At 39.4% G+C, this 25,709-nt stretch overlaps 1 protein-coding gene across 1 annotated transcript in view; it reads right to left on the bottom strand.

The window, feature by feature from the left end:
* MROH9 (maestro heat like repeat family member 9) overlaps nt 1–21,415 on the bottom strand; it is an 83,720-nt gene extending 62,305 nt beyond the window's left edge. Inside the window, exons 1-3 of the mRNA XM_019424614.2 lie at nt 21,324–21,415; nt 18,399–18,445; nt 10,707–10,786 (exon numbers count right to left, since the gene is read on the bottom strand). Of these exons, the coding sequence (XP_019280159.1) occupies nt 10,707–10,786; nt 18,399–18,445; nt 21,324–21,378 (182 nt within the window). The 5' untranslated portion in view covers nt 21,379–21,415. The remainder of the gene's footprint in view (nt 1–10,706; nt 10,787–18,398; nt 18,446–21,323) is intronic.
* Between the last annotated feature and the right edge of the window lie 4,294 nt (nt 21,416–25,709).

Genomic DNA, 25,709 nt, shown 5'->3' on the forward strand with positions numbered 1-25,709 from the left:
ACAAACCGTGAAATCTGACCTGAGCCGAAGTTGGATGCTTAACTGACTGAGCCACCCAGGCACCCCAAAGATACAATCAACTTTTAAGAAAGAACATAAAACAGAACTTGAATAATTAGAAATATAGATTTACAAAGAGGAAGATCATTTATAAATGTCACTTAATCTCAAATCGTTTTACAAACTCTGAAAATGCAATTAAAATTTCAGGACATTTTCACCAGAAGTTGACAAAATATGTTTACCTTTCACTTAGAAAATAAAAATTTATCTTAGGTTACCATGCTGGAAATGATCAATAAAATAAGGAAAATCCAGCTTGATCGGATAATAAAATCTATTACAAAACAGCCCTAAATCAAAACACTTTAGTGGTGGGACTACAACAAAATTCTAAACAATGGAAGAGAATGTATATTCTAGAGAACACCCTAACATGGGAATAGAAAATATCTAGATAAATACTCCATTGCCCTTACCAGGCCAAATGTGGGATTAATTTATTGTGATAGTATTTCATGTTGGGTCAGAACGCGCTTTTAGAACACTTTTTTTAATTAAAAATTTTATTGAGATATTTGTAGATTCAAATACTGTTGTAATAATACAGAGAGGGGCACCTGGGTGGCTCAGTCGGTTGGGCGTCCGACTTCAGCTCAGGTCATGATCTCACAGTTTGTGAGTTCGAGCCCTGTGTTGGGCTCTGTGCTGGCAGCTCAGAGCCTGGAGCCTGCTTCAGATTCTGTGTCCATCTCTCTGCCCCTCCCTTGCTCGTGCTCTGCCTCAGTCTGTCTCTCTCTCAAATATGAAAAATAAAAAAATAAATAAATGAAGGAAATAATGCAGAGAAACATCTAACACACTCACCTCAGTTTTCCCAAACGGTAACATTCTCCAAAGACTATAGTATATCACCATCAGAATACTGATATTGATTCAATCCACCAATCTTGTTCAGATTTCCCCAGTTTTATTTGTGCTCGTGTGCATATGTGTGTGTGTATTTAGTTCTATACAATTTTATCACACATGGAGCCTCATATATCACCACTGCCATCAAGATGCTCAAGAACAGCTTAGAACCCTTAAACCCATAGCTATTCCATTACACAGATGAATTAAAAAAAAAAAAAAACAGAGTTAAATAAGCCTTTGGAAATGAGGCATTTTATTTTTTTTTATTATTTATTTATTTATTTATTTATTTATGAAATCACATATCAAGTTTATTGTAGGGAAAAAGGAAAATATAAAAATCAGATATATTTACCCACTTAGCCCATAGACTTATTGGTAGTATAGTCATATATAAATTCCAAGATTTTTTCATGATGCTAATAAGCACATTGAATGTGTGTTTTCTGTCTCTTAGTCTTTTTTTTTTCCAATATATGAAATTTATTGTCAAATTGGTTTCCATACAACACCCAGTGCTCATCCCAACAGGTGCTCTCCTCAATACCCATCACCCACCCTTCCCTCCCTCCCACCCCCCATCAACCCTCAGTTTGTTCTCAGTTTTTAAGAGTCTCTTATGCTTTGGCTCTCTCCCACTCTGACCTCTTTTTTTTTTTTCCTTCCGGAAATGAGGCATTTTAAATAAGTGTTATCTGTATTGGGGTCAGCCAACATTGTCTGTAACTGCCCAGATAAGAAGTATGTTAGGCTTTGCTGGCCAAATTGTCTATGTCTACTTAGTTTTGTCATTGTGATGTAAAAGGAGTCATAGACAATACGTGAATACATAAACGTAGCTGTGTTCAACAAAACTTCCTCTATGGACCCTGAAATTTGAATTTCATATAGCATTTACATGTTATGAGATAGTTTTCCTCTTTTAAACCCCCTCCAACTATTTAAAAACGTAAAAGACATTCTTTTCTCTCAGAATGTACAAAACCAGGAGGCTGCGGAAAACAGCAGGATTTAGTTCATAGACCATAGTTTGTTGACTTCCGGTCTGTATTATGGAATTGGAAAGATATTTTAAAGTAGTTCATACATAAAAATATCTATTATAGACTGGAGGGTAACAAAAATTGAATCACAGAAAACTAGGAGAAAGTGAACATAATATTAAAGTGCAATGGAGAATTAATTTTATACCAGATATCACATAAAACATGAACAAAAATACAGCTATGACTATAAAATCAATTCTAACAAGATAAAAAAGAATAAAAAATTTTAAAACCATAAAAATACCATGAGAAGCTTACTAAATATATACCACCACTAAAACCCTAATGAAGTGACAAAGATAATGAGAAAATTCTCACATGAGAAAATTTATAAATATATAAACATACAGAAAATATTGAGTCTTGCTTTTTTGAAAGGAATACAAATTAAAATAATAATGAGGTATACTTTTGAACCTATTAAATCAGAAAAGTATAAAAATGTATTTATATATCTGTATCTTCTTGTGGCTAGGCTTTGAAGAGCCATTATTAGTGAGGTTTTTCTGGACAGCAGACTGACTCCTTATGAAAAGCTCTAAGAAACTTTTCATCCCATCTGTGTTAGTTTGGGTCCAGGGGAAGCAGACACCAAAACAGGATTAGAGATGCCTGAGATTTCTAAGAGAGAGAAGGAAGGAAGGAAGGAAGGAAGGAAGGAAGGAAGGAAGGAAGGAAGGAAGGAAGGAAGGAACGTACGTTTGGGTAGAAAGTAGCTGAGACTACATCAAGTTCCAAAAAGGCTTCAGCAAGGTGGATGGGTTTCCTCAATTCAAAAACACTCATCAGAATTGACTCGCCCACCATGTTGCCTGGACAAATGTGCTGATGAATCCACATAGACAGCAGCTGGGATTGTCAACTAATTAGGGTCCCCAGCCAAAGGGCATTTTTGTAGTTACCTATCATCTAAATCAGTAACCTCACCCTCAGAAGGCTATTTAAAAAAAAAACAGAGAAGATACGATCTTTTATATACAAAGATGATTATCATAATATTGGTAAAATAAAATGTAATTTAGAAAATTTCAAAATTTGAGAATATTCTAGTGCCATTAAAATGAAAATATGATTAGGCAGAAAAAATAAACTTAAGACATAGTGCCAAAAGGAAAAATATTACAGAAAATTGAATTGTACAATCTTATTAAAAATTTTTTTTTAATTTTATTTTTTTTAATTTACATCCAAATTAGTTAGCATATAGTGCAACAATGATTTCAGGAGTAAATTCCTTAATGCCCCTTACCCATTTAGCCCATCCCCCTCCCACAAGCCCTCCAGCAACCCTCTGTTCTCCATATTTAAGTATCTTATGTTTTGCTCCCCTCACTGTTTTTATATTATTTTTGCTTCCCTTTCCTTATGTTCATCTGTTTTGTATCTTAAAGTTCTCATATGAGTGAAGTCATATGATTTTTGTCTTTCTCTGACTAATTTCATTTAGCATAATACCCTCCAGTTCCATTCACATAGTTGCAAATGGCAAGATTTCATTCTTTTTGATTGCTGAGTAATACTCCATTGTGTGTGTGTGTGTGTGTGTGTGTGTGTGTGTGTGTGTATATATAGATATATATATATATATATATATATATGCATGCCACATCTTCTTTATCCATTCATCTATTAATTGACATTTGGACTCTTGCCATACTTTGGCTATTGTTGATAGTGCTGCTATAAACATGGGGGTGCATGTGTCCCTTCGAAGCAGCATACCTGTATCCCTTGGATAAATACTTAGTGCAATTGCTTCGTTGTAGGGTAGTTCTATTTTTAATTTTTTTTTAACTTTTTTTTTTAATGTTTATTTACTTTTGACAGAGAGAGAGACAGAGCATGAGCAGGGGAGGGGCAGAGAGAGACGGAGACACAGAATCCGAAGCAGGCTCCAGGTTCTGAACTGTCAGCACAGAGCCCAACGCGGGGCTCGAACTCACAAACCGTGAGATCACGACCTGAGCCGAAGTCGGTTGCTCAACCGACTGAGCCACCCAGGTGCCCCTAATTTTTTGAGGAACCTCCATACTGTTTTCCAGAGTGGCTGCACCAGCTTGCATTCCCACCAGCAGTGCCAAAGAGATCCTCTTTCTCTGCATCCTCGCCAACAGCTGTTGTTGCCTGAGTTGTTAATATTAGCCATTCTGACAGGTTCGTGAGGTGGTACCTTGTTATGATTTTGATTTGTATTTCCCTGATGATGAGTGAAGTTGAGCATCTTTGCATGTGTCGGTTAGCCATCTGGATGTCTTCTTTGGAGAAATGTCTATTCATGCCTTTTGCCCATTTCTTCACTGAGTTATTTGTTTTGTGGGGGGTGTTGAGTTTGATAAGTTCTTTATCGATTTTGGATACTAACCCTTTATCTGATATATCGTTTCCAAATATCTTCTCCCATTCTGTCAGTTATCTTTTAGTTTTTCTGATTGTTTCCTTCACTGTGCAGAAGCTTTTTATTTTGATGAGGTCCTAATAGTTAATTTTTGCTTTTGTTTCCCTTGTCTCCAGAGACGTGTTGATAAGAAGTTGTTGTGGCCAAGATCAAAGAGGTTTTTGCCTGCTTTCTCCTTGAGGATTTTGATGGCTTCCTGTCTTACATTTAGGCCTTTCATCCATTTTGAGTGTATTTTTGTGTAGGGTGTAAGAAAGTGGTCCAGTTTCATTTCTCTGCATGTCACTGTCCAGTTTTCCCAGCACCACTTGCTGAAGAGACTGTCTTTATTCCTTTGGATATTCTTTCCTGCTTTGTCAAAGATTAGTTGGCCACACATTTGTGGGTCCATTTCTGGGTTCTCTATTGTGTTCCATTGATCTGAGTGTCTGCGTTTGTGACAGTACCATACTGTCTTGATGATTACAACTTTGTAGTTTAGCTTGAAGTCCGGGATTGTGATGCCTCCTGCCTTGGTTTTCTTTTTCAAGATTGCTTTGGCCATTCGGGGTCTTTTCTGGTTCCCTACAAATTTTAGGATTATGTGTTCTAGCGCTGTGAAGAATGCTGGTGTTATTTTGATAGGGATTGCATTGAATATGTAGCTTGCTTTGGGTAGTATCGACATTTTAACAATATTTGTTCTTCCTATCCAGGAGCATGGAATCTTTTTCCATTTCTTTTTTTGTTTTTGTTTGTGTATGTGTGTGTCTTCTTCAATTTCTTTCATAAGCTTTCTAGTTTTCAGTGTATAGATTTTTCACCTCTTTGGTTAGATTTATTCCTAGGTATTTTACGGTTTTTGGTGCAATTATAAATGGGATCGATTCCTTCATTTCTCTTTTTGTCACTTCATTGTTGGTGTATAAGAATGCAATCGATTTCTGTGCATTGATTTTATATCCTGCAACTTTGCTGAACTCATGAATCAGTTCTAGAAGTTTTTTGGTGGAATCTTTTGGGTTTTCCATATAGAGTATCATGTCATTTGCCAAAAGTGAAAGTTTGATCTCCTTCTGGACAATTTGGATGCCTTTTATTTCTTTGTGTTGTCTGATTGCAGAGGCTAAGACTTCCAATACTCTGTTGAATAACAGTGGCAAGAGTGGACATCCCTGTCTTGTTCCTGACCTTAGGGGGAAAGCTTTCAGTTTTTCCCCATTGAGGATGATATTAGCATTGGGTCTTTCATATATGGCTTTTATGATCTTGAGGTATGATCCTTCTATCCCTACTTTCTGGAGGGTTTTTATCAATAAAGGATGCTGTATTTTCCCAAATGCTTTCTCTGCATCCGTTGAGAGGGTTCTTGTCCTTTCTTTTATTGATGTGATGAATCACATTGATTGTTTTGCAGATATTGAATCAGCCCTGCATCCCAGGTATAAATCCCACTTGGTCATGGTGAATAAATTTTTTAATGTATTGTTGGATCTGGTTAGCTAATATCTTGTTGAGGATTTTTGCATCCATGTTCATCAGAGAAATTGGTCTATAGTTCTCCTTTTAGTGGGGTCTCTGGCTGGTTTTGGGATCAAGGTAATACTAGCTTCGTAGAAAGAGTTTAGAAGTTTTCTTTCCATTTCTATTTTTTGGAACATCTTCAAGAGAGTAGGTGTTAACTCTTCCCTATGTGTTTGATAGGATTCCCCTGGAAAGCCATCTGGCCCTGGACTGTTGTTTTTTGGGAGATTTTTGATTACTAATTCGATTTCTTTACTGGTTATGGGTCTGTTCAAATTTTCCATTTCTTCCTGTTTGAGTTTTGATAGTTTATATGTGTCTAGGAATTTTTCCATTTCTTCCAGATTGCCCATTTTATTGTCATATAATTGCTCATAATGTTCTCTTATTGTTTTTATTTCTTCTGTGTTGGTTGTGATCTCTCCTCTTTCATTCTTGATTTTATTTATATGGGTCCTTTCCTTTTTCTTTTTGATCAAACTGGCTAGTGGTTTATCAATTTTGTTAATTCTTTCAAGGAACCAGCTTCTGGTTTCATTGATCTGTTCTACTGTTTTTTTTTTTTTTCTTCTTCTTTTTTGGTTTCAATAGCATTAATTTCTATTCTAATCTTTATTGTTTCATGTCTTCTGCTGGTTTTGGGTTTTATTTGCTGTTCTTTTTCCAGCTCCTTAAGACGTAAGGTTAGGTTGTGTATCTGAGGTCTTTCTTCCTTCTTTAGGAAGGCCTGGATTGCTATATACTTTCCTCTTATGACAGCCTTTCCTGCATCCCAGAGATTTTGGATTGTGGTGTTATCATTTTCATTGGCTTTATGAAATTTTTAATTTCCTCTTTAACTTCTTGGTTAGCCCATTCATTCTTTAGTAGGATGGTATTTACTCTCCAAGTATTTGTTACCTTTCCAAATTGTTTCTTGTGGTTGATTTTAAGTTTCATACCGTTGTTGTCTGAAAATATGCATGGTATGATCTCGATCTTTTTGTACTTGTTGAGGGCTGATTTGTGTCCAAGTATGTGGTCTATTCTGGAGAATGTTCCATGTGCACTGGAGAAGAATGTATATTCTGCTGCTTTAGGATGAAATGCTCTGAATATATCTGTTAAGTCCATCTGGTCCAGTGTGTCATTCAAAGCCATTGCTTCCTTGTTAATTTTTTTATTAGATGAACTGTCCATTGCTGTGAGTGGGGTGTTGAAGTCCTCTACTATTATGGTATTACTATCAATGAGTTTCTTTATGTTTGTGATTAATTGATTTATATATTTGGGTGCTCTCACATTTGGCGCATAAATATTTACAATTGTTAGGTCTTCTTGGTGGATAGACCCCTTGATTATGATATAATGCCCTTCTGCATCTCTTGATACAGTCTTTATTTTAAAGTCTAGATTGTCTGATGTAAGTATGGCTACTCCAGCTTTCTTTTGGTGACCATTAGCATGATAGATGGTTCTCCATTCCCTTACTTTCAATCTGAAGGTGTCTTTAGGTCTAAAGTGGGTCTCTTGTAAACAGCATATAGATGGATCTTGTTTTCTTATCCATTCTGTTACCCTATGTCTTTTGATTGGAACATTTAGTCCATTGATGTTTAGAGTGAGTACTGAAAGATATGAATTTATTGCCATTATGTTGCTTGTAGAGGCGGAGTTTCTGGTGGTGTTCTCTGGTCCTTTCTAGTCTTTGTTGCTTTTAGTATTTATTTATTTATTTATTTATTCATTTATTTTTCCTCTTTTCTCCCCTCAGAGAGTCCCCCTTAAAATTTCTTGCAAGCCTGGTTTAGTGGTCATAAACTCCTTTAATTTTTGTTTGTCTGGGAAACTCTTTATCTCTCCTTCTATTTTGAATGACAGCCTGCTGGGTAAAGAATTCTTGGCTACATATTTTTCTGATTCAGCACATTGAATATATCCTGCCACTCCTTTCTGGCCTGCCAAGTTTCTGTGGATAGGTCTGCTGCAAACCTGATCTGTCTTCCCTGGTGGGTTAAGGATTTTTTTCCCCTTGCTGCTTTCATGATTCTCTCCTTGCCTGAGTATTTTGTGAATTTGACTATGATATGCCTTGTTGATGGTCGGTTTTTGTTGAATCTAATGGGAGTTCTCTGTGCTTCCTGGATTTTGATGTCTGTGTCTTTCCCCAGGTTAGGAAAGTTTTCTGCTATGACTTGCTCACATAACCCTTCTGCCCCTATTTCTCTCTCTTTCTCTTTTGGGACCTCTATTCTGATGTTCTTCCTTTTTAATGAGTCACTGATTTCTCTTAATTCTTAAATTGTGCTCCTTTGCCTTAATCTCCCTCTTTTTTTCTGCTTCATTATTCTCCATAAGTTTGTCTAAATCGCTGATTCTCTGTCCTGCCTCATCCATCCTTGCCACCACGGCATCCATGTGAGATTTGAGCTCAATTATAGCATTTTTTAATTTCATCCTGACTAGATTTTACTTCTTTTATCTCTGCAGAAGGGGATTCTAATCTATTTTCAACTTCAGCTAGTATTCTTATTATCATGATTCTAAATTCTGATTCAGACATCTTGCTTATACAAGCAAGTGTTAGTTAAGTCCCTGGCTGTCATTTCTTCCTGCTCTTTCTTTTGTGGTGAATTCCTTCATTTCATCATTTTGAAGGGAGAAAAAGGAATTTGATGGGAGAAAAGAAGTAAAAGCTAGTCAGGATGAAATTAAAAAATGCTATAACTGAGCTGAAATCTCAAATGGATGCTGCGGTGGCAAGGATGGATGAGGCAGGACAGAGAATCAGCGATATAGACAAACTTATGGAGAATAATGAAGCAGAATAAAAGAGGGAGATTAAGGCAAAGGAGCATAATTTAAGAATTAAGAGAAATCAGTGACTCATTTTCTCCCTTTTCTCCCTTCAAATTTCATCATTTTGAAGGGAGAAAAGGAATTAATGAGGTAAAAAAAATTAACATTAAAAATATATTAAAATTTTAAAAATATATTAAAATTAAAAAATTAAAAACAAACACACACACAAAAATCAAATAAATGATGCTAGATCCTGGGTGTTTTTTGGTGTGTGTGTTGAAAGGGGCTTGATAGATTAGAGAAAAAAGGAGAAAGAAAAAAAAAGGAAATCTTTTGAAAATTTGAAAAAATGAATACACTGAAGTAGACAAAAATGAAACAATGGAACTAAAATAGAATTTAAAAAAACTTACACAAAAGTAAAAAATACAGGAGAAAAAAATTTTAAAAAAATATTTTTAATACAAACTGAAAATAAAAATGAATTTTTTCTCTGTCTGTATTCAAGAAAAAGAAAAGAAACGAAAAAGAGAAAAAAGAAAAAAAAAGAAAGAAAATTGAATAGATGGACCAGCAAACAGACTGAAATACGACTGAAATTACTTTGTTTTCCCCTAGAAGTGAAACTATGAAGGGCTTTATAGTCCATAAACTAAGCAGGCAGAGAGACTTGTGTCCTGAAGAGGGAGGTTGGCCCTTTGGGCGGGGCTTAGTGTAACGACTCCGTTGTCCACTAGATGGCGCAGCTAGCTTACTGGGGTGGGTTGTTGTGGCGCTGCAGGTGTGTGTAAGCTCGCGCGCATGCGCGGGACGGTGAAAATGGTGTCACCCGGTTACCCGCTCTCTAATATGGGAACTCTGTTCTCCCTGATCAGCAATCGCGCACCCGTCTTCTGTCTTCGGCTTCTGCCCACTCCCTGCTCTTACACTGTCCGTGACCAAGCCCCAGACAGCTCCTCCCCCCTGAGTTTTATCTCAGATGCGGCTGTGTCTCCCGACCCCTTACTTCTGAGGGACCGCAGCTCTGACCCTTTCTGCCCCTCTGCGGAGGATCTCACGGAGCGATGGCCGGGTGCCGGCCGCACCCGGGAGCGTTCGCGGGACTGTGCTGCTGCTGACACCCCGAGACTGCAGCCGGGGGGCCAGCCCGCCCCAGAGAAAGTTCACGCGATCGTGTAGCAGTGGCGTTTCAGGGATTATGGAAGATCACGACACGCATCTGGCACCGGGCTCCGCCCCCAGCGACCTTGTTCCAGCACCAGCGAATGTGGCCGCTGTCCCAGGTCCGCCGGGGTCTTTGCCTGTGCGGGGGCCACGCCGCCTCTACCAGCTGTCCTCCCAGCAGGGAAACTGCCTCTCCCGTGTGGCCCGAAGCCCCCCGGACCCCACTCTGCTCCTGGGGATTCGCCCTTCCCACCCGAACGCCGCCAGGTATGGAGCTGCGGAGTTTCAGCCTCTGCTCCCCCTGTTTATACTCTTAAGGGAATTTAAACCCTCTCCTTTCTCCTTTCTCCCTTTTTAGTTCAGTCCCTGTGGGTGTTTCCACTTTTCCACTTTCTCTCCAGCTGCTTTTGGAGGGGTGCTTTTCCCGTATTCTCCCCCCTGTCTCCATCCTCTCTCCGCACACAAAAGTGGCTCCTTGCCCTATGTGGCTTCTCTCTCCCCCAGTTCGCCTCTCCGCGCCGTGTACCTGCTGAGTTCTGTGGTTCAGGTTGTGCAGATTGTTGTGTGAATCCTCAGATCCGTTTTCTAGGTGTGCAGGACGGTTTAGTGTTGGTCTGGGTGTATTTCATGGATGTGAGACACACAAAAACTTCCATGCTGTTCCGCCATCTTGGCTCCTCCCCTCTACAATCTGCTTATTTTTCTACAATAATTAGACTGTCTGTTTATCCACGCAAGACAGAAGAATTGAGGAAGAACATGAGAAAGAAAGAAATAACAGCTGCTGAGTTAGGAAGGTAGGATTTGGAGTAATTTTCTGTTTTTCACAAGTGTGAGTTTTCTCTATTGTGTTTTAAAGATATTCAGTCAGTGAAATGCGAGAGCATTATAGCTTCTTGTACCTGGAGTTCACGGCGAGGATCATGGCTTGATCACCGAACAGGCCTGAGTATACATCCCATAGGCTGGTAGCTATGTGCTCCTGGAAAAAAGAAAAGAATACATGATGGCAGCCCTTGAGGCATCACACGTAGTTCTCCCCTTCACTGAGAGCAACGGACCAAACTGGACAGGACTAGAAGTCCAAGAGTTCATGGTGTTGAGACCAAATTAATTTAAACTCATGATAGCATCTTGGCCTAAATGGTGGCCTTTTACAGCCAACCACCGTGCTTCTATAAGTAGCATTTCTGGACAAAATGTTGTCGAGGATGCCCTCGACGACACCGTAACTGTTGAGTATAGTCTACTTGGTGTGGGGTCTCTTGATAAAAATACCAGCAGGATGATTTAAATCAGGACTTACTGAAGAATGTCTTCTGCTATAGAGTGAGAACCATGTTATAGGTTGATGTACAGTGATTTAAACTTATCAATTATAATCAGTGAGATCCTATGCAGACTTTCCAGATCTTTATTGAAGAAACTGGAGACCTGAGGCAAGTCTGGTGGAGGAGTATCTCTTTTCTTGCGTGCATCCTTATCTTGTTCATACAAGCCTCTGTGGCAATGTCACTTCTTGCATCGGAACCAATAGTGCTGTTTCCGGAAATTCCCAGCCTGTACTTCTGAAACAACTCAACGTTCTTTTTTAGGTGCTGCTGTAAAATAATGCTATTTCTGAGGGTATTTATTCTCTCTAATGCATAGGCAAACACCAGCCACTGACTACTTATCACCCTGAAAAAAGCCCTGTCCTGTCTGCTCAGTGCCGTTCTTCTGACTCCAGTATTGAGTACCCTGTGAGGTCTGTGTCTTACCTTTGTGGGATGTCAGAATTAATCCAGTAGATAGGGCTATATGCCTGTGAAGTCCATGTTATGGACTGCAAGCTTGTGTCCCCTCCAAGACCATATGTTGAAACTCGAATCCCCAATGCGATGGTATTTGGAAATGGGCCTTTGGGAGATAATGAGGCTCAGATGAAGTCATGAGAGTAGGACTCCAAGATGGGATCCGTGCCCTTATAAGAGAGATCCAAAAGAGCTCACTTTCTCTCTCTTTCTGCCACGTGAGGATGCAGGGAGGTGGCCGTCTGAAAACCAGGGGGACCAACCTCACTCAGACATTAAATCTGTCGTATTCTTTTTAAAAAAATTGTTTTTAATGTTTATTTAATTTTGAGACAGAGAGAGAGAACATGAGCAGGGGAGGGGCAGAGAGAGGGGGGAGACACAGAATCTGAAATAGGCTCCAGGCTCTGAGCTGTCAGCGCAGAGCTGGCCGCAGGGCTCCAACTCGTCAACTGCAAGATCAAGACCTGAGCCGAAGTCAGACGCTCAACCGACTAAACCACCCAGGTGCCCCAAATCTGTCGTATTCTGATCTTGGCTTTCCCAGACTCTAGAACTGTGAGACACCTCCGCTGTTTAAGCCACTCAGTCCATGGAATCTTGTTAAATCAGCCAGAACTAAGACATTTAAGAAACTTCCTGTTTGGGATTGGAACTAAAAACTGGCATTTCTCCACTAGGCACAAGTATCCTGCCATGACCTTCCTGGGTAACAGCACCCTGAACACTTTCTAACACCACCCCCCCCCCTCCCTGGGCTGTGCTGAGACCGAGTGGTGTAAAAGACTTATTCTTCTTTCTCTAAAATATTTATATCCATACCTATCGTTGATTCCTAACAACACCAAATGTGATTTTATTCAATCTTAAGAGAATAATTCTTTGCTATGTTGTTTATTAGCATATTTCACATTATCATTACGTAGAGAACATAAAACCTATATGGCAGACAACTCTCACTGTGACATGGGAACTATAAATGGTGGTTTGTCTAGTTTGAAATTAGACATTTTTGTCTTTGGCACTGTTTTCTTTCAATTTGGCCAGAAATACACTAGTATTTCTCTGGGCAGTGACTAATAGCATGTTCTGTCACTATATAAGCAATGTTCTTCTGGGACTATTGCCTCAATGCGAACTTTCCTCATAGACAAACTTCTAATTGGGTGTTAGTCCTTGGAAATCAATTTGTAACACTTCAAATTGAAATCCGTGGTTCTCAACCCTGGCTGTACACTCAGGGCCTGAAAAATAACCAATTTTGATTCCTGGGCCACACCTCCAGAGATTTAAGAGGTCTGTATTCAAGATCACACACGCACACACACACACACACGCACACGCACACGCACACACACACACACACACACACACACACACAGAGCAAGGCTTCCAGGTGATTCTGAAGTACATCCAGGATTGAGCAGCACTTTTTAAGTGAACTATTTCCACTCAACCCTGGAGCTTGCTTCACAGTAATACATTGTCAATTAGTTGATCTATAATAACACAGACTTCTGTTCCCCATCTGTTAGCCAGCTTCTCTTTATTTTCATGGAGCCAAATTTGTTACTACAACTCCATCACCAGGTTATTGTTCTGCTCACATTACCTTCACATCACACTGTTGTTGATTAACTGAGTTACAGCACACCCCTGCCTTCTCGTGAACATGCTTTTGCCTGTGCTATAGGGACCACTGATATTAATGTAATACCCAAAGCCAGTGCGCATCTCCGTGAGCAATAGGTTTGTCTAACATCTATACGTGGGTTCTGAACTGGTGTGAACCTAGGAAGTTACAGGAACTGGCGAGGAATTTTACCTGCTTTCCCCAGTTAGGCTCTTTGTTATTATTCAGACTACATAACATGCTCACCGGAGTTCCCCTCTAAATTTCTCAGTGCCACCTCTGGGGAGTTAGGACTATCATTCTGGCTTTAACTTCTGTTATATGGATAAGTTCTCTTTCATCTCGTTTTCAATTACTCCTTCATCACTATGGCTCTTCACTGGAAACCCACAGTAAATGATAAGATGGTCACAATCCTGGAAATCTATACTTTGTAATATATTTCATAATACTAGCTTCTAGGACCAGCCTGGTAGGACTTAAGCTTCCATATTTATTATTTTGGCTTTCTTCTTTAAGCTGACCATCTGCTTTTTATATATATCTTATATCACTGACATTTTTGTTCAATATCTGTTGTCATTCTTGGCCAGAAAAATTGGAGTCATGCCAGTTTGACTAGTTCCTTAAACCTCAGATGTTTCAAATCACAGACATTATGTGTTTCTGATGCCACCTTAGCCCGAGGGCAAATGGTATTATCATAATAATCATTATTCTGAGGGAATTTGAACTCCCTTCTAGTAATTCTCAAGCAATCCTGGGAATGCTCAAAGGGAACCATTTGGTTCCATTCCAACCATTAACATTGCAGTGGCCGAAGGGATCCAAGAGGACTTGGTCCTCTAGAATATAATGTGAGTCTGCACCTTTTCCTTCATCTCTAGCTCCCTAGAATGTCTCTTTTCTTTGACAAAAGCAAAATACTAAAGTGCAGAGAGATGAGGAATCTGAATTGTGGGCATGAATATCCATGCATTGAGAAAGGGTTTAATGCTTTCGAGAAGTAGCTCTCAACCCTGGCTGAGCCTTAAAAATCATCTTCGGATACCTTCAAAAGATCCACGTGCCTAGAACTCACCCCACACCAGTGAATCCAGACCTCTGGAGGTATGGCCCTGGCAATAGTTTTTTGTTTTTGTTTCTGAAGCTCCATATATAATTGTAATATGAAGTCGGAAATGAGAACCACTGTGTTACAGGACACGAAAGAAGGCCTTCTGGCCAGAGCAAAGCATGCTAAGTCATGGGCCCAGAGAGGCCAGATCACAGCAAGTCCTCTTGTGAGGCCTAAAGATTTGCTACTCATCTTTAAGAACAAGTGCGTGTGTGTGTGTGGGGGGGGAACGTAGTCATTTAATCAAAAGGGGGACAAGATCACAAGGCCGCTTGATTGAACAAGGTAAACTGATTACAAGGAGAACAGTTAAGGCTCATGTTACCCAGGAGAGAGACTATAACAGAAGAGGGTTGGTTCCGGTGTCGGCAGAGGAAATAAGAGAGATTTAAGAGCTACATAGTCACTGGTGACAGTGCTTAAAGGTCCCAAAAGAAAAAGGCGGAAAAACATCTTTAGGATTTGGAGCCACAAAGGCCACTGGAGACTTGGGTGGATGAGTTCGGTGCAAAGTTGTGTCGATCCTCACATTGGCGGGTTCTCTATGCTGAGCCTTCAAGCGGGTCTCACGTTTGGATCTGGGATCCTCAGCTATCCTCAGACACAAACGGACAAAGAAAAAGGCACTACTGGCCAAAGGTTACTCTTCCTTTCTGTAAGACCAAAGTCAACACATGAGGCTCAAAAAAGCAAGTCTATATTATTGTGGCAAAATCAAAACCATGTGTACTTGATATAGTACCTGCCTTTTGACTGATTCTGGTGTAAACGATTAAGACTCATTGGGGCACCTGGGTGGCTCAGTCGGTTAAGCTCTGACTTCGGCTCAAGTCGTGATCTCACAGATCGTGAGTTTGAGCCCTGTGTTGGGCTCTGTGCTGACAGCTCAGAGCCTGGAACCTGCTGCGGATTCTGTGTCTCCCTGTCTCTCTCTGCCCCTCCCCACTTGCATTCTGTCTCTGTCTCTCTGTCAAAAATTAAAAAAAATTTACGAAAAGATGAATACTCACTGAAGAAACCTTGACATTGCGTGCCTGGAGACCTCAGACCCTTCTTTTTATCATTTTTTTCAGGTAGACTTCTGTGCTTTCTCTGATTCCTCTTCCCCAAACAGAGCAGTGAGCGTTCCTGCTGAACTGCATTAGTAAAGGCCACCAGAGTGCACTCTCTTGAGGTAACTCAAAAGTTACAGCATGCCTGTAAAATCAAAGGGTGTCTACAGACCCAGAGACCCAACTATCCCTGACTTCCTAAATGGGAAGGATTTCCACTTTCTTGACTGGGGCCTGCAAAAAGAGGAACTTTGTTTTTAAGCTTAAGTATACATGGATATCATAACCGAGTTAGTGTGTCCCATGTCACTGCCTGGTAATATCTACTTGGTACTTGTTAGTCAAAGTGTTGTTTTGGGTCCAAATCTCAACGTGACTTCATTCGTGCAATTCTCAAACTTGCCGGTGGTGGCCCACTGTGCAGCCCTATGTTCACAGATATCTGTATCAGTACCTGATAGAAGCCTGCTGATATAACTTCCTGCTTTCTTCCCCTCCCACCTCCTTAATGCCATCTTTTAAACCCTCAGAACTTGTAATAGATATCACTTGGTGTGTAATATAAAAAAAGAAACTGAGTAAAACAGATCATGAAAACCATCACGTTCGCATCAACTCCGACAGCTCACGAGGGTGCGGGTCTCTGATTATTCTCATTTTTAAAAATAAGAGTGTCCTACTTCCATAAAACTAGAAGAACATCGAAAATTTATCGTATATCCACTTCACAAAGAAAATCTCTTTAAGTTCCCAGAGATAGAAATTATGCAGGTCACGTTGTTTTGCAACAATGCGGGATGTGAAACATAAGAGTGGGACAACAGAGATTCATATGTAAAAATACAAATTGATATTTTTACCTCATGCCTACACAAAAAGAACTCAAAATGGATGATAGATCTAAATGTAAAAGCCAAAACTATAAAACCTTTAGAAGAAAAATAGGATAACATTTTTGTCATTTTTGGTTCAGGGACAGTTTTCTTTGATATGGCTGCAAAACACAGTCAATAAAAGGAAAAAAATGATAAATTAGACTTGATTAATGCTAAAGCCTTTTGCGCTTCAAAAGATACCATTGAGGAAAAGATAAGACAATCAAGGTACTGAGAGAAAATATTTGCAAATCATATAATCTACACTCACTAACCGTACAGTCTATAAAATACCCCAAAATAAATGGTTAAGAAATGTCCAAGGTCTACATGAAGAAAAAAACTTTACTGAAGATTCAAGTAAGGGGAAAGAAACATACATGTGCCAGATGACAAGACAGTAATTTAAAGAAGTAAATTCTCTATAAATTAATCTGTAAATTTAGTGCAATTCTAATCAAAATGCCAAAGAAATTCTGGGAGAAATTTGACAAGTATATTCCAAAGTCCATCTGGAAGTACAAATGAGTAAAATTAGCTGATGTATTTTTGAAAAAGAGAAATAAGGGGATAGATCTGTCTAATTAGAGACAGAAAGATTTTGGTTTATATATTTGAGCTATCTTTAGTAGTTTTAAAGTGTGATGACTCCTTTATTGCTGACTTGCTATGATGACATCGCCTATCCCTGTGGAAGCCAAAACATGGTGCTGAGGCTGTTCCCGCCCTCTGGTCAAAGGCATTGATGCTGCTGCTAATCCTTGCTGATAGGGTCCCATGGCTGCTGGTAGCCATTATCAAGAGAATCGGGGTCGCACAAAAGGGGCTCTTGCTTTAGAGCAAGAGCCACGGGCAACCTCGTTTACTATCATCGTTTCCAGCTGCTTGTTGCTTTTCTCTCTCATAGCAGCCCCATCGTCCTAGGACTCAGCCGCTGCCTCGGTGAGAGCCTCTCCTCCCCTCTTCCACCATCCGCTTACCCTTGAACCACACCTTGATAATCTCTTCACTTGAGATGTGCTCTTTTCCTGCAGGCTCTTTCATTTGTTAGTTCTGTCTCAATGGGAGTGGTTCAGACGTGCTTGAAGCCTAGCAGGAACTCAATTTAGGCTCAAACCCCGACGCCCATGTCAAACAAGTTTCTGTTTTATATCCTATGGGCCATCTGACCATCTTTTTCTTTTGTTTCCTGTATTCGACTATTTCCAACCTAAGTCTATGTCACAATTTGATTTCTGGACTTGATCGTTTCCACAGCTAAGAGAAATAGAGACCCTGCTCCTGAAAACAAAGTAAGGCCTGAATGGTAGTGCAGTTTTCACCTTTGTAGGACCATGTTCTTGAAGCTGTCTCACTAATTCCTACTGTGACTCCAGAGACCCTGGAGTCTCTCATGGCTCAACTCCATGAGTTTGTATCCTGGCTCTGCCGCTTGGCAGCTAAATGGGCCGGTCACTTGCTGCCCTGTCTCTTCAATTGCCAGGAGGGGATAGCAGTAGTACTCACCGTGGAGGGCCGTCACAAGGATTAAATGACTTAGTTATTTAAAGCCATTGGAGCATGACTTCCATGTTATAAATGCTATGGACGTGTTAGCTGTTCTCCCTATGATTGGAGCAGGGAAGGGGTTCCCTCTCTCATGGCTCCCCTCACCTTCTTGTCTTTATTTCTCCAGGTCATGGCTGTGAATTGGGAAAAATAATTTTCTTTTTCTGTCCGCTCATGGCATTACTTCTGACCCAGGTTGGTGGGAAGGGGTTTCACAGTGATGATGGAAGGAAGGATATGAGGCTGTTGTAGGAGATCATTTAGGAGATAGGGGGTGGGTAAGTGGGGAAAACAGTGGGATGGTGGGTCAAAACTTTCATCCTTTTGAATTAGTGTTGAAAGTCATTTCCAGGGGGCACATGAGGGTAAGCAAGAATATGATTCTTCAGGGAAGAAAAAACTAAAGCCAGTTTTCAATCAAACTGCCTCTTTCCTTGCCCCAGATACATGTATTTTAAACACGAATTATGATATCCTTGTAATAGAGACAGTGAACAAGTTATTTTGTTTTACTTTATTTTTTTTTTTTACCCGGGAGATTTCAGTTACATTAATGTCTTCTAGAATCTCACTTACCAGGCGATGCCATTTCACGCTGGACCGTAGACACTGGAGACCGGTTACTAGTCAGGGAGAAGAAGGAGACTAGTTAAAAGGGAATCAACTTAATCTCTTATCATCTTAGCGGGATGTATCCCCAAATTTGAGGCTAGTATGATCTTGATGGCAAAGCCCATCAAGGATAGTATGCACACACACCCACACACATGCACACTAAAACTTCAGATACTGAACAACACTTAGTAAAAAGGTTAGCAGACAGAATACAGAGACACATTAAAAGAATAATAAACTATAACCAAGTGGTATTTATTCCAAACATGCAGGGATGGTTCAATAAAAGAGAGCTCATAACACAATTATTAACATTAATTGCTTTAAAAAGAAGAAAATTTACATAATAATTTTTGTGAAGGCAAAAAAATCTGATAAAATTGTAAGCATATTCTTTTTTTTTAAGTTTATTAATTTATTTTGAGAGAGTCAGAGACAGCACGAGTGAGGGAGGGGAAAGGGGGATGGGGAGAGAGGGAGAATCCCAAGCAGGCTCTGCACTGTCAGCACAGAGCCCGATGCGGGGCTCGAACTCATGTACCCAGAGATCATGACCTGAGACGAAATCAAGAGTCAGATGCCTAACTGACTGAGCCACACAAGCGCCCCGTTTTGTAAGCCTATTCTTGATAACAGTTCTTAATAAAGTAGATATGTGGTTAATTTCTCAATGTGATATATAAGCACAAAAGCTAGGACCAGATATAATAAGGAAATAATTCGAAGCATTCTCATTGAAATAAAGAATGAGACAAAAATTTCTACCACTATTTGCCATTTCTGCACATAACCATCCAGTATTTTTATTTAAAAAAAATTTTTTTAGTTTATTTATTTTGAAAGAGAGAGCAAGAGTATTAGCGGAGGAAGGTCAGAGAGAGAGAGACAGACAGAATCCCAAGCAGGCTCCGCACTGTCAGCACAGAGCTCGACTCGAGGCTCGATCTCACTAACCGTGAGGTCATGACCTGAGCCAAAATCAAGAGTCAGATGCTGAACCCACTGAGCCACCCAGGTACCTCATCATCCAGTATTTTTAGAAAATAGAAATAATATATTACAAAGGAAAAATACATTATTTTTTAATTATTTACTTCATGGACAATAATGTGAATGCTCTTTAAATTTCTCTATGTTATCAGAATGACGAGTTAGATTGGAGTTATCAGTTACTGAAATATTTGGAAAATTCTTTTATAGAAACTTTAGGACCTGGGATAATTTTGTTTGTTTGAGGAGATAGCCCTTTGGTAATTATTCTTACTTCTTCCATTTTAATTGCTCTGCCTAGATTTCCTAGGTCTTCTGAAGTTCTTTAGATTTTTTTTTTTTTGGAATAATTTTAGATTTTCAGAAAATTTGCAAAGCTAGTAAGAGATCTCATATACTCCTCACACAGCTTCCCCTAATGTTAGCATTGTACGTTACCATGGCACATTTGTCAAAGCTAAGAAATTAATATTAGTACGGTTCTATTAACTAAACTATAAAGTTCATGTGGATTTCACCCATTTTTCCCATTCCAGGATCCCACTGCATTCAGTCATCCTGCTGCCTTAGTTTCCTCTGACCTATAACTGTTTTGCAACTTTCCCTTGTTCATGACCTTGACAGTTTTGAAAAGGACTAGTCAGGTATTTTAAAGACTGTCCCTTGATTTGCATTTGTCAGGTGTTTTCCTCATAATAAGACTGGGTTTTTAGGAAAGAATCTCACTCAAGTGAAGTGTCCTCTTCATCATAAGAAAGTATCAAAATTTGAGCTTTGTAGTCTTCTTATTCCTCTCATCAAATTCAGGAGTTCAGCCTTGTCTTTATGTATGCCTTCTTTTTTTGTTTGTTTTTGTTTTGTTTTTAAATATGAAATTTGCTGTCAAATTGGTTTCCATACAACGCCCAGTGCTCATTCCAAAAGGTGCCCTCCTCAATGCCCATCACCCACTTTCCCCTCCCTCCCACCCCCCATCAACCCTCAGTTTGTTCTCAGTTTTTAAGAGTCTCTTATGCTTTGGCTCCCTCCCTCTCTAACCTCTTTTTTTTTCTTCCCCTCCCCCATGGACTTCTGTTAAGTTTCTCAGGATCCACATAAGAGTGAAAACATATGGTATCTGTCTTTCTCTGTAGGACTTATTTCACTTAACGTAACACTCTCCAGTTCCATCCATGTTGCTACAAAAGGCCATATTTTATTCTTTCTCATTGCCGTGTAGTACTCTGTTGTGTATATGAACCACAATTTCTTTATCCATTCGTCAGTTGATGGACATTTAAGCTCTTTCCATAATTTGGCTATTGTTGAAAGTGCTGCTATAAACATTGGGGTACAAGTGCCCCTATGCATCAGCTCTCCTGTATCCCTTGAATGTATGCCTTCTTTTTTGACTGCCTTTTTTGGATTTATGTACTTACTTATTTATTTTCTAACTTCTTGCTTTGGATATATGATTCAATTACTTTCATTCTTTCTGGTAGTCTAAATATTTAAGGTTATGGATCTTTTTCTGTTTGCAGTTTTGGCTGTGTGCTGTAGGTCCTGCGATGTGTTACCAACATTCTGCAATTTCTGTATTAATTTCCTCATTGACCCAAGAATTGTTCAAAATAGAGTAGGACAGATGGCAAAATGGTAGGTTGTTTTTTGTTTTCGTCTTTGCTTAGTCTCATAAGTTTGTTATTACTTTCTAATGTTTTGCCTTGTGATCAGAAAGTATTTTTGCTATTTCTACATTTTGGAACTTATGCAGAGATTTCTAACCTAACAGGGTGATCTTTTGTGAATAGACCTTTTGTGCACACTAGGAAGAAAGATACATTCTCTGTTTTTAATGGATAGAGACTGATATACAGATCTCTCTCACACAACATACACATACATACACATATTTACCTTTGTCTTTGCTGTATCCTAAATTCTTACTTGTTTTCTGAATCTTTGATGTCATGCTGACAAAGGTGAATTAAAGTTTTCTAATAGTACTGCAAAAGAGTGTTTTGTGTTAGTATATAAACTAGTAACGTTCTTATAGTTTTGTTTTGCTTTATCATTTTTTTTGCCCAAAGGTACTTTTATTAAGGGGTAATATACACAAAGTGCATAAAATCTTAAGAGTACAGCTCAATGACTTCTTACATATTTATACAACCATGTAACCATGAAGGTGTAAAACATTTCCAGTGTCTGAAAGGGTACCCTTGTGCCCTTTTCAGTGGGAACCCTTCCCCCTCGCACCCTCCCTGTCCCCCCCTCCAGCCCGAGATAACCACTATTCTGACAGCTAACATCAGAGGATTAATTTTGCCTTTTCTTGAACTTCACGTAGGTGAGATTGTATCTTTTGCACACTATTTGATTTCCTGTAAGACTTTTTTTTGTGCTTGGTGATTTGTAGTTGCCTTATGATTTCAGGAATACGTGTATTATTTTCCATTGCTTTATCGTTTTCATGCTACTATGTTATACGGAATGCACATTGTATTTATTTTCTTTTGCTGTGTAACAAATTACTACAAGCTTAATGGCTTAAAAAACCATCCACTTATTGTTTGGCGGTTTCTACAGGTCAGAAGGTTTAAGCTCTGCTTAGGGTCTCACATGGCTGGAGTTGAGGTGTCGGCAGGGACTGCAATCTCATTTGAGGCACAGGATCCTCCCCTAGGTCATTTGGGTGTTTGGCAGAAATCAGTTCCTTGAGACCGTTAAGATGGAGGGCCACTCTCTTGCTGGCTGTGTCTGAGTGCACCTTTCAGCTCCTAGAGGCCATCCCTTGCCACGTGGGCAAGACCTTCTCTCACTCCAACCTCTGACTTCCGTCTCCCATGTTTAGACCCAAACTTGCACCAGGCCCACTAGGGCAACACCCATTTTGATCAACTCAAAGTCAGCTGCCTAATAACCTTTATTGCATCTGTAAAATCCCTTTTGCCATATTATGGAACATTGTCATATCTCATCACAGGCAGAGAGCAGCCCACATCCTGCCTTACCTTTCCAGCTTCATGGGGGAGGGATTTATTCAAAGCATGGATACTGAGAGACAGGAATATTGGGGGGCATCTTAAAATTCATCTTATGTAGATTTTTATAATATTTTGTCTTCATTATGGATTATACATTTTCTCATTAAGTGCTGCTTAAAAATACATTTAATGTTTTAAAGTCTTTTTTTTTTTTTTTTGAGAGAGAGAAAGAGAGAGCTCGAGTGGGGAAGGAGCAGAGAGAGAGAGGGAGAGAGAGCGAGAATCCCAAGTAGGCTCCAGGCCCAGTGTGGAGCCCAACGTGGGGCTTGATCTCAAGACAGTGAAATCAAGACCTGAGCCAAAATCAAGAGTTGGAGACTTAATGGACTGAGCAAGCCAGGCATTTATTTCCAAGTGTGGAATTCAAGTTGTCTGGGTTAAGATCTCAACTCCTAATTTGCTGTCACAATTATTTGTGTACATTTTCCTGGAATGCTTTTTTTCCATCTTTTTATTTACAACCATTTTGAGATCTTTTGTTTTATAAATGTCTCTAGTATGTAGCATATTTCTGGGTTTTATTTGTAATTCAGACAGATTCTTTCCTTATTTTTTTTTTAAATTTTTTTTTAATGTTTATTTATTTTTGAGAGAGAGAGAGACAGAGCATGAGCAGGGGAGGGGCAGAAGAGAGAGGGAGACACAGAATCTGAAGCAGGCTCCAGGCTGCGAGCTGTCAGCACAGAGCCTGACACGGGGCTTGAACTCACAAGCCGTGAGATCATGACCTGAGCTGAAGTCAGACGCTTAACCAACTGAGCCACCCAGGTGCCCCAGATTCTTTTCTTCTTATAGGTGAGTTTTGATGTATTTCCATAATGGATTTGGGTTTTTACTTTTGTTCTATTTTTAAGTTCTGCTTTTGTGGTAGCTACCTTTAAATCCTTTATGATTTGGTATTTTCTCCCTTACTTTGTGTGTGTGTGTGTATAATGTGATGTGTTTGTGTGTTTCTTTAATACGAAAGGCTTATGTTCCTCTTGTGATTATGATTAATATGACTAACTTTTTGTGATATATTTATTCTTCAAAACTTTAGAGCGAATCTGTCGAGTCCCAACTGTGAGCCAAGATGAAATTTTTGAAATCAACAATGAATTTTTATTTCCTCCCCTCCCTCTTTCTCCATACAATTTTAACTGATTACTTAGTGAAACCTTTATGCTTTTCTGTTTATATTACAGTGGACCCTTGAACAACAGGAGTTTGAACTGTATGGGTCCATTTATATGTGAATTTTTTTCAGTGTATACCATAGAGTACTATAAATGTATGTTATCAGTAAGGCTTCCAGTCAACAGTAGGCTATCAGTAGTTAGGTTTTTGGGGAATCAAACATTATATGCAGGTTTTTGACTGGCACAGAGTTTGATGCCCCTGACCTCTGTCTTGTTCAAGGGTTGACTGTCCTTGATAACTTATTAATCCCTAAGCTTTAATAATGAAGAAATCAATGTCCTGACATTACCTTCCCTTTTGTTTTCTAATTTTTATGTTATTAGTTATATCATTTCTATATTTTCAAAGTTTATAATATTTATATTCAGTTCTGAAATAATAATCTTCATTTTCCTTTATGTCTTAGCCCTACATTGAGCTAGATCCAGTCATCGGCCATGCTTTGCCCGTTCATCTCTAGTTGGGTTAAAGTTCATTTTCTGTTAGTCCATTGAGGAGGGGAATCACATGAGTTCTTTCATGTTAAAAAATGTTTGTTACATTCACTCTGAATTAAAGTCTGGCTGAGTCACAACATTGTTGGGCCACAGCATCTTCCTCAAGGATTTTAGAGGCTCAGCTCCAGAGTCCTCTAGCATTGAATAGATTAATTGAACGTTTTTCCTTTTCTTGGATTTCCAAAGCATCTTTTATTTACCTTTGAAAATCACCATTTTCTTAAAATTTTTTTTTTAACGTTTATTTATTTTTGAGACAGAGAGAGATAGAGCATGATCGGGGGAGGGTCAGAGAGAGAGGGAGACACAGAATCCGAAACAGGCTCCAGGTTCTGAGCTGTCAGCACAGAGCCCGACGGCGGGGCTCGAACCCACGAACTGCGAGATCGTGACCTGAGCTGAAGTCGGACACTTAGCCGACTGAGCCACCCAGGCGCCCCGAAAATCACCATTTTCGATGTGATTTCAATCAGCCATTTTCAATGGCTATAACTCACCATTGATTGTCATTGAGTTAATTTTTCTGGGGATGTAGCCTGGTTTTCAATCTGTACATTCATGGAAAGTTTTACTAAAATTTGTATTTAAATACTTTCTTCTGTTATTTTAGTTCTCTTCTTTGGTGATACCAATTGTGCTTACATATGATGTCTTAAAAAAAATTTTTTTTTTTTTTTTTTACTGTTTAATTTTGAGAGACAGAGTGTGAGTGGGAGAGGGGCAGAGAGAGAAGGAGAGACAGAATCCAAAGCAGGCTCCAGGCTCTGAGTTGCCAACACAGAGCCCGATGTGGGCCTCGAACCCACGAACCGTGAGATCATGACCTGAGCTGAAGTCAGGCGCTTAACCGACTGAGCCACCCAGGCACCCCAAAAATGTCTTTTAAAAAGTCTTTCTAGCTGACCTCAATTTGTCCTTCCTGCTCCTTATCATGTTCACAGCAATGTTTATTTTCTTTGTACTGTTTCCGACATGCCCTTTGTTTTTGTAGAATATTTCTCTCCTCCATTTCTTTTCTGAGCTGCACTATTCTTCCCTGAATTCTTATATCTCTATTTTATCCTCACATTTTATAGATAAAGTTGTTTCATTGAATTGTAAAGTCTTTGTCATCTGCTCTTTGAAAATATTTTTCTAAAATTATTTGTCATTTATTTTTATGTTACTTTCCTGCTTTTTTTCTTGTAAAATCTTTCTTTGATTCCTTTGTAATCATTACTCAGTATCGAATGAGATGAACTGTCCTCCGATCAAATGTTTGTTGGACCTTCATGTGGAGGAATTCTCCTCCTGACCCAAAATTGTGTGTGTGTAAATTTGCTCTTTCAGCCTTATTCTTCCCCAGCTATTTGATCCTGTTGGCTTCAAAGCTACTACGGAATTTCTCGTATCCATCCTGAGCCCTCTGCACTAGGGCTTATCTTTGAGACTCCTTGCTTAGTTCAGCTTCACCACTTATCCTTGGTTCAAAACCAGAACCAAAGGTTATCCATTCCCAGGGAGGCATGTCTGGATCCAAACATGGGAACAAAAGCCTCATCCCTGAGATGTTGTATGTGCTCACCATTTAGCTCTTTTTT

This window comes from Panthera pardus, unplaced genomic scaffold, assembly GCF_024362965.1.
Source record: "Panthera pardus isolate Hobbes unplaced genomic scaffold, ASM2436296v1 HiC_scaffold_21, whole genome shotgun sequence".
Lineage (NCBI taxonomy): Eukaryota > Metazoa > Chordata > Mammalia > Carnivora > Felidae > Panthera > Panthera pardus.